General features: G+C 39.8%; 1 protein-coding gene across 2 annotated transcripts in view; it reads right to left on the reverse strand.

Moving 5' to 3' along the window:
* tasp1 (taspase, threonine aspartase, 1) overlaps positions 1-9,058 on the reverse strand; it is a 104,178-nt gene extending 95,120 nt beyond the window's left edge. Inside the window, exons 1-4 of one of the 2 annotated variants that reach the window (XM_072581518.1) lie at positions 8,729-9,058; positions 4,371-4,438; positions 4,071-4,139; positions 562-682 (exon numbers count right to left, since the gene is read on the reverse strand). In XM_072581518.1, coding sequence (XP_072437619.1) covers positions 562-682; positions 4,071-4,139; positions 4,371-4,438; positions 8,729-8,864 — 394 coding nt within the window. In that variant the 5' untranslated portion in view covers positions 8,865-9,058. Of the gene's footprint in view, positions 1-561; positions 683-4,070; positions 4,140-4,370; positions 4,439-5,462; positions 6,154-8,728 lie in introns of those variants that run through there. The other variant, XM_072581519.1, reaches the window with a different exon arrangement.
* Between the last annotated feature and the right edge of the window lie 7,055 nt (positions 9,059-16,113).

The raw sequence follows: 16,113 nt of genomic DNA on the forward strand, positions 1-16,113 counted from the left end.
ATAATAGAGGAAACAAGAAGAGGGACATGTGTATGTACACAAACTTTAAAGATGGCAGAACAAGTGGAAAATGCCACTAAATCAGCAGCGTACAGGAGCCATATCTTTATCCAGAGGCATGGAGGACAACACAAGGAAGCTATGCAAAACTTTTATACAGCATTAGTTGGCCCTCACCTAGAGTAGAGCTATTCATGCACCATGCTTTGAGAAGAACTTTAAGGCATTAAAAGGAAATACCAGAAATAAAAGACATCAGTTCTTTGGAGAGATAGACAAGCTAGGGTTGTTCTCTTTCGAGAAGAGAATGTTAGGTGGAGAATTGTTGGAGATGTTTAAGATCATGAGGTTTTGACAGACAGGATAGGGAGAAACTTACCAGTGAACGTTGGACAAAAGATTTCAGGATGATTAGCAGATGCAACATGAGGAAATACAATTCATTTACAACAACTTACTATCTGAACAGGTAATGGAAGTCAGATTCAGAGGTGACTTGAAGAGAATTAGATAAATTACTTGATGGCAAGAGATTTGCTGTAGTAGTCAAGAAGTACATACCCCTGAGTGCTCCAACAGCCCCAAAATTCAATGATTTTCCATCCATTGTACTGGCATCACATTCTATATCCCCTGACAGATTAAGATTGGATCCCATGCCTGCATTGGTGAAAGGAGAGTCCTAAAACAGAAAATGGTTTGAATTTAAATGACATTCTTCCATTGTAACATGCAGAGGAAATGTGTATTTCTTTTCCTGTTCTTCACGTGGAGGCCTGAAATTCAGATGGCCTGAATCCAAGTTTAAGGAATGGAGATTGCTTCATATCACATGCTACAGGATGGTCACAGTACTCGTTATCCACTTAGTATTACTTTCCCGCATTCTTAGAATGCACTCAGCATCCTATTTACTTGGCAAAGGCGGCCAATACTTTGTTTTTCAAAGTTTGTATCAAACCAATAGATTACTGGTTTGGAGTCTTTTGTTAACATCAAAGTGCATTTTAACATTGTCGCTTAGACTCTTTAATGCAAATATTCTGCCTCAGAAGGGGTTGTACTTCCATTTAGTAAATGGAAAAGGCTGGAGGATTAACCAGATTCCAAAATACATAATACTCCATAGTCAATTTTTCAATATCACTGTCAAGCAGAGCAATTATCTCCTCCTTTCAAATAGTGTTTAACTGTTGGAGTGGGAGAGGAAAGCTTCAGAACTGCAAGACAACTCCATCACAGTGGTACATAAAGATGATTCTCAATAAAAAGGGGGTGAAGCCTTACTCAGGATGTTCATCTGGTCATTACCAAATAAAGTTAAAAATCACAATACCAGGTTATTGTCCAACAGTTATAATTGGAAACACTAGCTTTTGGAGCACTGCTCCTTCACCAGGTGATGAAGGAGCAGCGCTCCGAAAGCTAGTGCTTCCAAATAAACCTGCTGGACTATAACCTGGTATTGTGTGATTTTTAACTTTGTACACCCCAGTCCAACACCGGCATCTCTATATCATGATTAACAGATAACACAATGTAGAATCAAATTATTTGTATTGCCTACTGGATTAAACATTTTATTTGCTCCAACTTTAAAAATACATTTCATTGTAGTTTATAACAGGCTTCTTCAAAAAGGGAGTTAACTCAATATGTCATCGTCTTAATGACTAGCAAGGTGCTAAGAGTCATTTCTTTTCCATATTTCAATTCAACAGAGATATCAGCTTCTCGGTGCAAGCTACCATTTGCAGTGAAAACAAGGAAAGACTTTAAAAAGATCAAGCAGAAATATTTGACAACACTCTTTATTGTAATAGTTCATACAGATGAAAAAGTAAAAAGTCTGAAGGAAAATCAAGACAATCCTAAAAACAAAAAAAAACAAACATTCATGTCACTATAAAAGCTTAACTGCAGACCTTTGATGACTTTTTAAAAAGAAAAAATTATAGATGAATAGATTTCAATTTGGCTGCTTCAAGTACTGCACTCTTTTCTTATTTGGTCTGGGATTCTGCTCAAGGTATTAAAAATACATGTCCCAGTTTAAAGGCCAAATGTCAGGATCAAGAATTCAGGTGGGGTGTAGCACAGTTAAATGCAGACAATAGTTTTCTCTGTACTGCTGCAAATACAAAGTTGTGCCAGTCTCAGATTTTTCCCATTTCCTACAAGTCATTGTGTGCTTTTCAAGTGAGATTGCAAATTGGCATTGACTTTGGGGCAGTTTCATGCTGGGGGCCATGACCAAAACCACAAAACCAGATTCCTTTGCCAGAAGACAGTGAAAATTTTCATTACATCAGTCTGTGCACGATCTGTGTTATTGTTTGATCATGAATTCAAAATGACCAATTCTATTTAGTATCCTTCCCTCACGATAGTTTGAATCTCAATTCCAATTCAAGTGAATATAACAAAATTAAGTTGAAAAGAAAAACCCGTTAACACAAAAATTAGAAAAATAGTTACACTAATAATAATGGGTTTCGCCAACAAGATAAAAAGAGACAGGGGTTTTGTTTTAGGTGTACTTTTAATACTTTTGAAGAATTAAAAAGAATTTCACCTAAACATTTTCTAATGCAAATGTACTAACATTATTTTCAGTCTTCATTATAATTTAAACCTGATGGAATACAAGCTGTCTGGATTAGTTATTTCAGCAAAAACATTGTTGAATGTTGGGAATCTTTAAAAACTGAATTTACTGTGTAGCATAAGATTACACTTAACAGCTACTACAGCAGTACTTAACAAAACATTCTACCATATGAAAACTAAAAAGGAAAAAATTATTAAAAAAGTGGTCACAACGTCCATTGAACAAGCATCAACAATTCATTTGGTGCCAAATGCACCCCAGTGTTAAAATTTGTAGTATTTGCTCTTAAAAACATTGGAAAACTAACCCTCAGATAAAAGGTGTAAAAGGAGACAATGCTCATCCAACATCGGAGTGTTGTCCTATGGCTGCTGACCAAAAGGGTTCAGACAACTGATAACAGTGTAAGCTACCTGCCCCTAGGAATATGATAAAGTACCAAGCTGAAAAAGGAGTACTCAGGATATGTGGCACTAGGTCAATTCAGTGCTGGGACGTGGAGAGGTCAGGAAACAGATTCCATTCTGGGGAGAGGTCAAATTTGCACTGGAGGATCCACACTGGCACCAATACTGTAAATCTAGGGGCAGAGTTTGGGGGGTGTCTTTTGTTCAGAGTTTCCATCCAACAGAAATTGCAGACAGCAGTTCTCATTAGGTGAGCTCCAGAGAGTAATATTGACCAAACAGATGGACGAATGACCCAAGGAGAAGGGAAAGACCAAGGGAAGAGTTCCCTAATACCTCAACTAAACAGCATGCTGTCCCCACAATTTGAACAGGACCAAAAAAATTCTGCACCAACAGCCACTGTCCTCTGGTATCAGTTAACCATTCCCAATTATCACAGCTGTATGAATTTATTTAATTTTTAAAAATCTCATCTGTTGCAACTTCAAACTTAACTAATCAAAAGTTAAGTAAATTGTGGACTGCCAATATTAGATAGCAGAATTGCACATCCTGAAAAACAGCAGCATAATTGGGCAGCACAGTGGTTAGCACTGCTGCCTCACAGCGCCAGAGACCTGGATTTGATTTCAGCCTCAGGCAACTGTCTGTGTGGAGTTTGCACATTCTCCCAGTGTCTGCGTGGGTTTCCTCCAGGTGCTCCAGTTTCCTCCCACAGTCCAAAAATGTGCAGGTTAGGTGCATTGGCCATGCTAAATTGCCCGTAGTGTCAGGGGAAGGGGTAAATGTAGGGGAATGGGTCTGGGCGGATTGCACTTTGGAGGGTCAGTGTGGACTTGTTGGGCCGAAGGGCCTGTTTCCACACTAAGTAATCTAATTTTCAAAAAAGGGACAGAAACATAGAAAACGTTCCATAAGTTATAAAGCAGGTAATCATTAAAGGATCTGACCAAACTACTTTGTCACCTAGCATTTCAATCTGCAGATGTCAAGAATTCTGAACTCCTATTCAAGGAAGCAATGAAATACTTTGCTGCTCATATGCTTACCTCAAGCTCAATAAGAGCTGCCGTAACTACATCAACAGCTAGAACTCCAGCTTGCAGCTTCTCTATTGCCTGAAAGAAAAGTAGGCTTCTGGTCAAAAATGTCTTCATCACAAAATTAACTTAAAACTGATAAAAACAATGTTCTGCTTTGGAAAGAAAAAGAGACTGTCTACATTTCATGACTTCTTTGAAAATGTTTCAATCGATTTATACACTACACAAGCTAAACTATCAGAAAGCTAGATTCTCAATATATTAAAAAGGTTGTAGTATCAAACAACTGGTAGCAGATATTCCTACCTTTTGACAAGCTTTCTTACATACTTGTTTATACTCCTTGGCCTTTGACTCAGAATGATAGCCTGCCCCTGAAATAAACAAATTTGGAAATAATTAAAAGAAAATTTAGCAAATCATGATTGCATAACTCAAATTTTATTGAATTACATTATCCACTTTGTGGAGGCATCCAGAGATTGTTGGGCATCTTTTAAAAGAAAAGATCAGAGCTGCTCAAATGCCCGTAAGAAGTGGGTATTGCCTACAGCACTAACCTACATGGATCACATTATCCAAAGCTCAAAAAGTAGTTTATACTTCATTAGCTGATTGGAACTAAGGTAACAAACAGGATGACACTACAGTGCTACAAAGACTTCAAAAGCATCCAGAGTCCTACTAATAAAAAGATAATAATTGGAAGCAAAGGGTATATACATTGAAAGGGGAGATCAGAAATTGTATAGAGTGTAATGCTGTCTTCTTTCCTGACAGTCCAAGTTTGCTTGTGCAAGATATTGAGACAGCCTTAGAAGAATGATTTTGTTTGAGAGGACTCACTGTTAATGCGCAAGTACAGCAGTGACATCTCAAGGCACAAATACACCCCAAAATGCTTGAGGCAATCCCTGAGTGGTTAGGCTTTGTGAACGTTTGAAAGCTTACATATGGAATACTAGCATGGTAAAGATTAAAACAAAATGGAATTCAGATTACTTATAAAATACCAGTGTAGGCTTCCACTATGTTTGGTCTCTAACTTTTTGAACACGTTATTCAAACATCAATTACGAGCATCTAGATTTCCTTCATCCACTCCAACCAGAAACATCATTTAAGTTTTTTTTTATGCAACAGAACATGCTCTAGTTAACATTAGGTCAAACCTCTAACTGGAGGCTGTCCAGTGGCCACGTACTAGCAGACAGCATTGAAATAAATAGTAACACAAGTTCACACTAACTCAAACCTGTGAAAAATGAATAAATCTTATGGGATTGTAGAATATTTTCCAATTCAAGGTCAGGTTAAGAATAATCCAGTTGTATCTCCAATACGTTGACAGTAATATCTCAGATTTAGGAGTATTAAAAATTCACACATCAAGCTTACCAGCTTCAGCTCCTTAATTTCATCTCTTCAAGTAAACTAGTTGGATGTCACAAAGACAAGGAGCAGATTGTACACATACATCACTGATACAAGCTATTTCACATTTGATATGCATTCTTACAGTGCTGCATTCAAGGTAAGGGTACACATATGGTGATGCATATTACAGGTTTGAATAAACCATATGATCGATATATTAATTTAACATTGCAAACAGCATCCTATTCTTGGGTGTAAGTTATGGTATACACATTACCAAGTCAATATGAATTATACTAAACTGGGAAGGTAGTTATGAATGAGAACAGGGGACAAACAGAATCAAATAAATCTCAAGCTGATTAAGTAGTTATTCTGGAAATTTTTTACTAATGCAACATGACCCAACTGAAGATTAAGCTAGCTTGTTTTCAGTAAGTGAGGTTTTTGACATCTGCCTGAAGGCATGGCCGTGGCAACTGTTCACTGAACCACTCAAAAATGCTATGATTTTCACTGCAGGTAGGGCGAAGACAACTACTAAGTCTACCTCAGCTAGAATGGAGATTATATCCAATGCTGTTAGTATTACTTTGATAAAACCCCTACCATCTCCACTGGATTTTAAAAGCCAATTAACAGGCAGTTTATTGTTTTAGATTACTTAGATTACTTACAGTGTGGAAACAGGCCCTTTAGCCCAACAAGTCCACACCGACCCCCTGAAGCACAACCCACCCAGACCCATTCCCCTACATTTACCCCTTCACATAACACTACGGGCAATTTAGCATGATCAATTCACCTAACCTGCACATCTTTGGATTGTGGGAGGAAACTGGAGCACCGGGAGGAAACCCACGCAGATACGGGGAGAACGTGCAAACTCCACACAGTCACTCGCCTGAGGTGGGAATTGAACCCGGGTCTCTGGCGCTGTGAGGCAGCAGTGCTAACCACTGTGCTGCCCACTATTGGATATTTCACATTTTACTTTGGACTGTGGGAGGAAACCAGAGCACCCAGTAGAAACCTACACAGATAAGGAGGAGAGGAGATTAAAACTCCATACAGACATTTGGTCTACGCTGAAATCAATCTCTGGTCCTGGGCACTGTGAGTGCTAACCACTAAGTCACCTTGTTGCCCCAAATACCTGCACCTGTATAGTCCTTTAAATACAGAAACAGCCATAAACATTAAAAAAGTGCAGTCAATTCATCCTGTATTTGAGACACAATAGTTCATTTCTTTTTAAAAAAGAGAGATAACTGGCACATGTACAACTATATGGAGTGTAAATTTCAAAGCTGCCACAAATATTTTTTATTTGGCAGGCAGATTGTCAATACAGTCAGCAAGGGATTGGGAGGAAAGATGACAAGCCAACAAGACTAGAGAGATAAGAAATTTCTAAATGTACATTCAGCAGATGGTAGGTAATCTAGCTAACAAAAAGACAATATGCAAGGAATTAGTGTTTAGAGTTGATCATGTAACAATCAAGAGCTGCACTACAGCCAAAGTGGAGGCAAGAAAGACAGTGCACTTGAAAATAAGTGTTCTTGCTGTCAAGATGCTTCAGGGTCAGCTCGAGCGCCTGCTGGCTAGATTTTGCAGATACTTGCCCAATCTGAACAAAGGACAAGCAAAGTCAGCATCAAGAGAACACAATTGTCACAAAAGGTAATAATCATTAGATCTACTGTACAGACATAACAGATGCCCCAAGAATTACCACTTTAGGCTAGAGAATAGAGTACTCCAGTCATTGAATAACCTTCACAAGATGATTTGGTACCATGTGGACCATGTGATTTGCAATCGCAGATAGTTCAACTGTATATCTTTATTCTGTAATAAAATTTAAACAAAAAAATAAAAACACCCTTAGTTCCTACAACAGGTCATTCAACTATAACACGTGTTTCATCAACACAAATTCACTATAATGCAATTGACAAATTGGGGACAGTTTCTAAAGCATGAACTTATAAAACTGTTGGCTGCAACAATTTCATTGCCAACACTTCAAATGCTGTTTCTAAAGTGGGATTATTCTATAATGCAGGGTTGTACAAGAATGCAGTCATGTTATAGAAGAATTGACTGTACTAGAAAAGCAGTCTTACTTGCATTATGACAGTGACTGTTTTAGGTCTGCTACATTGGCTGTAACATTTGAGTGTGTTATGAAGAACTATCTGGATCACTCTTCTGTCCTCTTTTGAAACAGACCAACGTGAAGCAACCGAGATGTGCTCTTTGCCACCAATATGAATAATATTTACTCACTACAGTGCCTATCAACAAATAAATATACCAAAATAAATATTTTTTGGCTCTAGTCTGATTTATAAAACAAGGCCAGATTACAAAAATATTTCCATTCCCCTCTCTAAAGCGGACAACATACTTTGTTCAGTAACTACTCAAATCTAAAAAATGAAATGCAATAGAATAGCAAACATTCTTCCTCTTTATGGTGTGAATTGTAATATTAATCCACTAATTTCTAGTTAATTATCTACTGCCAATTTAATGATGTGAACATTCTGGCATTCTTACAAGTCAGGTCCCTAGGCTAAGACAGCATTCCACAGCCATAGCAAACAGCAATAATTTATTCAAAGTACAAACTATGTGAGCTTCACTTATTTCTTGCAATCCTTGAACACGATGCAAAGTCCACCTTAAACCTTACGATGAGCTCAGGGATGTGACCGCAGATACTGAAATCCTTCTAACAACATTCAATGTTTTGAAAGGGACTGCTGCCAAAGATAAAACACAAAATTTCAGTGTCCAAAATACACCACTATTGATAATTAACAGCAGACAGTTAGGTCAAGAAAAAAAAATGTTAAAGGAAGAAAGATTTAGATGGGTACAATAAAGATAAATAGGTAAAATTTAAAAAATAAACAAAGAAATGACTTAGCACAAGTGAGAGGACACAAGAAAACGCTGAAGGGCAAACCAAAGAGAAAGTGAAAGGCAGAGGTAGAGGCTGCGTGTTGGGAAGACTTCATTCAAACTCAATGTCTTGATCCAGGAGCAACGCCACGCGAGGTCGGCTCATATTTACAAACAGCTGGAAAACTCTTGTCAACAACGTCCGCCATCAGAAATCGATCTTTTGCAATCGTTAAGCTTGGCCGCGACTGGAGGCGGGTCTCACTGCAATGTGCAGTGATCCCCAGCTCTCAGAGGTCAGCCACACCCTTCAAGGTTGAGATGGTGGGGGTTGCCCAGGGCTTGAGGGCGGGAAAGGAGGACCACCTCACCTGCATGCACAAGCACAAACCCCACGCTCTTCCCCTCGGAGACTGCTTCCCCTCCGCTCCTCTTCACCGATGCGGCCCCTTCAGCGGTTCCGGGGGACTGCGGGCCCTCGGGGCCCAGGCTCCCTGCGGCCTCCATGGTCACAGCCGGGCTCCATGATAACCGTCCCCTTCCATCGCATCAGGGTGGAGAAGGATGGAGGAAGGCAGCGGCGCTGGGCCCCTCGCTCTACCGGAAGCAGCAGGTTTGCAGGCCCCGACCGGACCGTCAGAGTGGATCGGCGCACGCGCAACTTGCGATCCCGCCCCCGAGCACACGGCGGGTGGCGGTTTAACGGCCGCACGTTCCACTCTGCCCGCCCATCGCTCGCGACCAACGGCCGCAAGCCGTGCCGCCCCGCCCCCTCTTCACTTTCGCGTCCGCTTGTTCCCGCCTCTTGGCCACACAACGTCAACAGGTGAGAGGGAAGTGGAGTCCAAGCTGGACCTGGTCATGTTGGGCTGTGGGTATCTGCACCCTCAGTGATGGGCTGGCATGGTTGGACAACAAGTAAGCAATCCCACAACGTTAAAGCAGAGTTACAAAGATAGATTGGTGTGATACCATATTTGTGAGGAAGTGAGTGTTTGTAACTACATGAGGCATCCATTTATTAGAATTATAGAGATGTGCAGCACAAACACAGTCCCTTTGGTCCAACTCATCTATGCCGACCAGATATCCTAAATTAATCTAGTCCCAATTGCCAGCATTTGGCCCATATCCCTCTAAACCCTTCTTATTCACATACCCATCCAGATGCCTTTTTAATGTTGTAACTGTACCAGTCTCCACCACTTCCTCTGCAGCTCATTCCATACACACACACACCACACTCTGCATGAAAAAGTTGCCCCTTAGGTTCCCTTTAAATCTTTCCCCTCTCACCGTAAACTTATACCCTCTAGTTTTTCACTCGAAACATATTGCATCTTTATTTAGCAGTGCAATACATATTGATTTTTGGGGGCAAAATTTCGGGATATTTGCAAATGAATTGCACTTTTGAGTTAATGAATTTCTGCCTGACAACAGCTCTCTGGCTGAGCTGCCGTTTTTAAAAAATTGCAAATACCACATGCAGCAAACAGGGAATAAAGGTCCAGAGTCTATAGGCTACATCTTTCCCTTTCTCACCTCATGTGGGGAAAAATACAGAAAATTCCAGAAAGCTTAAAAGAATTTATACAAGATGGTAATTCATCTAATCAACCATTGAACTGAGAGATGACCATTACCATACAAACAACAGTGACTCATCATTCTAAAATAAAAAGGACTGTGAGAGGAAAATAACTTTCCACCTTGTGGTCTGGGCTTATGATCTTTGGAATTTTGTTTACCCCGTCTATATTCTTTTTCCACCCATAGTATGTGTTAAACCGTATGTTTTTTTGTCTGGAGTACTTGTATTTGAGTGTGTGTGTATGTGTGTTTTGATGGGGTGTAGTTTAAGTTAGATAAATTAGAAATAATTACTTTTCACTGTTCTTATTAACTGTGTTTCAATAAATTGAATTACTTTTTACTGAACAACAATAACAAACATAATGTGGTTTTCTTTGTCCTTAGTAGCACAGTCAGGGAAACTGGGTTTTGGTGGTCTCATTTAGACTATGCATTTTCATATATTCTGACAACTTGTGGGACAGTGGAGTATGATAATTGGCATACTATTTCCAGTTAAGACGTCAGACTATTAGAAAGTGAAGTTTCCCTCTTCGTTTGAAATGTCCTTCACCTATTAATTAGTATTGAATTATGTTTCTTTTGGCTTATTACAGTAAATATTTCAAGAGGTTGGCGAATGTGGTGATAAGGAAAAGCCAGGGAACTATAGCCTAGTGAGCCTGACAATTGGTGGTGGGTAAGCTGTTGAAAGGAATCCTGAGGGACAGGATTTACATGCATTTGGAAAAGGCAAGGACTGATTAGGGATACTCAACATGACTTTGTGCGTAGGAAATCATATCTCATGAACTTGATTGAGTTTTTTGAACAAGTAATTAAGAGGTTTGATGAGGGCATAGTGGTGGACGTGATCTTTTTGGACTTCACTAAGGTGTTTGATAAGGTTCCCCATAGTAGACTGGTTAGCAAGGTTATATCTCATAGAATACATGGAGAACTCACTGTTTGGATACAGAACTAGCTTGAAGGTAGAAGGCAGAGGGTGGTGGTGGAGGGTTGTTTTTCAAACTGGATGCCTGTTACCAGTGGGGTGCCACAAGGATTGGTGCTGGGTCCACTTCTTTTCCTCATTTTTATACATGATTTAGATGTGAACATTTGAGGTATAGTTAGTAAGTTGGCAGATGACACCAAAATTAGAGGTGTAGTGATTTGTGAAGAAGGTTACCTCAGAGTACAACAGGATCTTGATCAGATGGGCCAGTGGGCTGAGGAGTGGCAGGAGGAGTTTAATTTAGATAAATGCGAGGTGCTGCATTTTGGGAAGGCAAATCAGAACAGGACTTATACACTTAATGGTAAGGTCCTGGGGAGTGTTGCTGAATAAAGCGATCTTGGAGTGCAGGTTCATAGTTCCTTGAAAGTGGAGTCATCGGTAGATAGTGTAGTGAAGAAGGTGTTTGGTATGATTTCCTTTATTGAACAGAGCATTGAGGTGGGGAGTTGGGAGGTCATGTTGCGACAGTACAGGACGTTGGTTAGACCACTTTTGGAATATTTCATGCAATTCTGGTCTCTCCCCTATTTGAAGAATGTTGTGAAACTTGAAAGCGTTCAGAAAAGATTTACAAGAGTGTTGCCAGAGTTGGAGGATTTGAACACCAGCAAGAGGCTAAATAGTCTGGAGTTGGTTTCCCTGAAGCATCGGAGACTGAGGGATGACTGAGGTTAATAAAATCATGAGGGGCATGGATAAGGTAAATAGACAAAGTCTTTTCCCTGGAGTGGGGGGGGGGGTCCAGAACAAGAGGGCATAGATTTAGGGTGAGATGGGAAAAATTTAATAAGGACCTAAGGGGCAACCTTTTCATGCAGTTGGTGGTGTGTGTATGGAATGAGCCGCCAGAGGAAGTGGTGGAGGCTGGTACAATTACAACGTTTAAAAGACGTCTGAATGCATATATGAATAGGAAGGGTTAGAAGGATAAGGGCCAAGTGCTGGCAAATGGGGCTAGATTAGGTTAGGATATCTGGTCAGCATGGATGAGTTGGACTGAAGGGTCTGTTTCCATGCTGTACATCTCTATGACTCTAAGTGTCCAATTGACAAGCAGTTTTCTTTCCAAGGATGTTGAGGGTTCCTTTTAAAAAGGTGTTAGTCTCTAAAGGGATTTTTAACATCACCACTTCATATTATGAAGTTAGAAGTATTCTGTTTGGGAAATCCATGTTCTGAGCGTGGGGGTAATTTAAAAACTCATGCTGAATATTTAAAATTGATACTTGGCAAAATAATTCAATCTTGAGGTGTGGTTCTTGAAATGGTTTCCTGAAACAGTCTGTCTCAATATTACTTCACTTAATAGCCCATGTTTTGTAAACTGATTAAATAAAGGCCACAAGATAAGGCCCACCTGTCATAGTATACCAAGGAGCTGGAAACTGTGAAAACCCCTGAGGCTTTGTTTGACATGAGTATATATTGGAAATATGTGTAATTGCAATTTTCTTGAGAAGCATAAGAAAAGCATATACTATGCAAGTTCTGCAGCTTCAAATTTGAACTGTTCTGGAATATACTTATACAAATGTTTTGAAGTACATCTTTAGAAACAAATAGAAGCACTCACAGTTATGATGGAGTAACTTGAACAGCAACTTCTGGTATTCACACATTTTCAATTAATGTGGAAATATATAATTATTGTCATGAGTATTTCACTCCTCCACAATGTGTCCAGTAGGACCCCTTCGTGTGACACTTGGCAATGAAATCAATGTAATGGTATGAAATTAGGATATTGACCCACCAAGACCTCACTGAAGACATCAATATTGAGGTTCATACATTCTAAAAAAAGAGAATTTTTAACAGGTTTATAATTATAGCTCAACAAAATCACTAAGACACAAATTTAATTTTACGAGTGCGGCACACCATTCCTTGAAAATGTTAAAGAACATGAGAGATTTTAAAAAGTTCATTTTACTTTATCTATTTATTTTATTAATGTTTTGTATAGGATTTCAATCCGATTTGTTGCAAGTAAGCTTAAAGGTGCAGCAGGCAGTAAAGAAAGCTAACTGTATGTTGTCCTTCATAAAAAGAGGATTTGATGATAGGAACTTGCTGCAATTATAGAGGGCATTGGTGAGGCTACACCTGGAATATTATATGCAGTTTTGGTCTCCTTATCTGAGCAAGGATGTTCTTGTTTTACAGGGAGTACAGCAAAGGTTTACCAAATTTATATCTTCAGAAGCCAGGACTGACATAGAAGGAGAGATTGAGTTAGTTTGGATTGTATTCATTGGAGTTTAGATTGAGGGGGTATCTCTTAGAAAACTATCAAATTCTGACAGAACTAGACAGGTTTGATGCAGGAAGGATGTTACCAATGTTGGGGGGTGTCGAGAACTAGAAGTTTAAGGATAAAGGGTAAACCTCTTTGGATTGAGATGAGAAATTTCTTCAACCAGAGTGATGAGCCAGTGGAATTCACAGCCACAGAAAGTGGTTGAGGTCAAAAGATTATGTTTTCAAGGAGTTAGATATGATTCTTGTGGATAAAGGGATTAAAGCTTATGTAGGGAGGATGAGATTATGATATTGAGCTTGATGATCTCTGATCATTTTAAATGGCAGAGCAGGCTCAAGTGGTCAAATGTCAAAAAGTGTGGCGTTGGTTCAAGTGATCAAATGGCCTACCTCCTTCATAGTGTCCAACCTTGAATTAGAGATGTACGGCATGGAAGCAGACCCTTTCGTCCAACTCATCCAACCCGATCTAGTCCCACCTGCCAGCACCTGGCCCATATCTCTCCAAACCCTTCCTATTCATATTCTCATCCAAATGCCTTTTAAATGTTGCAATTGTACCACTTCCTCTGGCAGCTCATTCTGTACATGTACCACCCTCTGCGTGAAAACGTTGCCCCTTAGGTTTCTTCTTTATCTTTCCCCTCTCATCCTAAACCTACGCCCCTGAGTTCTGGACTCCCCAGGGAAAGAAACTTTGTCTATTTATCCTATCCCTGCCCTTCATGATTTTATAAACATCTATAAGGTTACCCCTCAGCCTCCAGTGCTCCAAGGAAAATAGCTCCAGCCTATTCAACCTTTCCCTATAGCTCAAATCCTCCAACCCTGGCAACATTCTGGTAAATCTTTTCTGAACCCTTTCAAGTTTCACAACATCTTTTTGATCGGAAGGAGACGAGAATTGCATGCAATGTTCCAAAATTGGCTGAACCAACATGACCTCCCAGCTCCTATACCCAATGCTCTGACCAATAGAGGTAAACATACCAAATACCTTCTTCACTATCCTATCTACTTGCGGCTCTACTTTCAAGGAACTATGAACCTGCACCCCAACGTCTCTTTGTTCAGCAACACTCCCTCGGACTTTACCATTAAGTGTATAAGTCATGCTAAGATTTGCTTTCCCAAAATGCAACACTTCGCATTTATCTAAATTAAACTCCATCTGCCACTCCTCAGTCCATTCGCCCATCTGATCAAGGTCTCATTGTAATCCGAGGTGACCTTCCTTACTGTCCACTACACCTCCAATTTTGGTGTCATTTGCAAATTACTAACTATACTTCTTATGCATACATCCAAATCATTTATATAAATGGCGAAAATGACAAAATTCTCTGTCTCTATGAAGATTCTTCATGCTCAGAACCCCTATGCGCTGGCTTAGACCCAGCATAAAACATGTCTGTACTCGAAGGTATGTGAAAACATTGCCAGCAACTGTCAGTGAGATGAATGGCAAGCATTGATTCTTCACTCTGAACTGCAAAATCCTGGCAAGAATTAGTGGAACATTGTGGGATGGGTTCAGGATGAAAAGTAGGAACAAAGAGAGTGGATTTGCTGTGTTCGCATGACCTCCATTTGTTTGTGGTGATGCAGCCTATCGGCAGGCGTTAATAAAGAAACATGGGTTTTCACATTGCAATTCAAACCCTATTTTTAAGCAGTGGTTTTCGAACAGTAGCCATCACTGAATCATTTTATTTTGTTTCATAACCACAAATCAAAGGGAAAATCCAGTCCTTTGTCGGCTTATGAAAACTAAATGCTTCACAGATAATCATCTTTCAAAGGCGACTTGTCCAGGAGAATGAGTAATGAAGCTAATGTTGACCACAGCAGCTGAAGCAATGATATGGCAATGTATACATGTTACAGAAAAGCATGCAGTAGGTTGACAAAAATATGCTTTGAAGGGAGACATTCTGGAAACATCCCACGAGATCTTCTGTTTTTCTTTCATTATAGATGGTACGCAGAGGACCACAAATTATGAAATACATTTTCCAGACATTTTGTAACTAAACTGATTCCCAAATTTAAAAATCTGAAAAGACATCCAACTTGGTTTTAAAAAGCATTGTCTATGTAAAAGCTAAACACTCTGAGCATATTCTCAACTGAAAATTAGAATGAGAAATTCACAAGGAACCAGAGAGAGAGAGAGAGAGAGAGAGAGAGAGAGAGACAAGGAAGGGTGATTGGACAGGGTATGGACAAAAAGATGATTTTGGGATGGTATTCATTAGGAACTTGTGAAGAGTTGAAGGAATTTAGAGTGGGAGTTATGATAAAGGAGGAATAAGGCAGAATTTTCCTGAGGCAAATTGAGACACAATCTCAAGAGGTAAGAATAAGAGCATTGAATAAAACAGTAGGGGTGTGCATGTTTGGAGGAGGTTGCAGTTTATCGTTATAAAAAGCAGGGATTTGAAGAAGGGGAAGAAAATCTAATGTTCAAATTTGGTGCACAACTAACCACTCCACGTTGATGAGTGATTGGAAGTATGGGCATGATTTTGAAACCCCCCCCAGAAGTGGTGAGAAATGAAGCCTGAGACACTAATCCCCTTGCCACTTCAGCAAATAAATTCTGGACAAGAAGGTCCATAGACTACCTTTTCGACTCCCACCAATTGAGGTCCATGTGGTCAACCACCTTCAGGTCTCAACTCTCCACTGCTCCTATTACCTATCTTCTTGGCAGGTGAGAAAAGTGACTAGTTTCCAGGGTGGTCTGCCTGTCAAGTTGGAGGATGGTGGGGCTTCATTTACCCCAATCTCAGGCACTCAGCAGTAGAGAAGTGGAGCAATGTGGTGGCAGCTTAAAGTTGTCCTTGTTTCCTGATCCTCTGATTTCCTCTCCCTGCGATGTCTTTTTTTAAAAAA

The sequence above is a fragment of the Chiloscyllium punctatum genome, chromosome 11 (assembly GCF_047496795.1).
Source record: "Chiloscyllium punctatum isolate Juve2018m chromosome 11, sChiPun1.3, whole genome shotgun sequence".
In the NCBI taxonomy this organism is placed as follows: domain Eukaryota; kingdom Metazoa; phylum Chordata; class Chondrichthyes; order Orectolobiformes; family Hemiscylliidae; genus Chiloscyllium; species Chiloscyllium punctatum.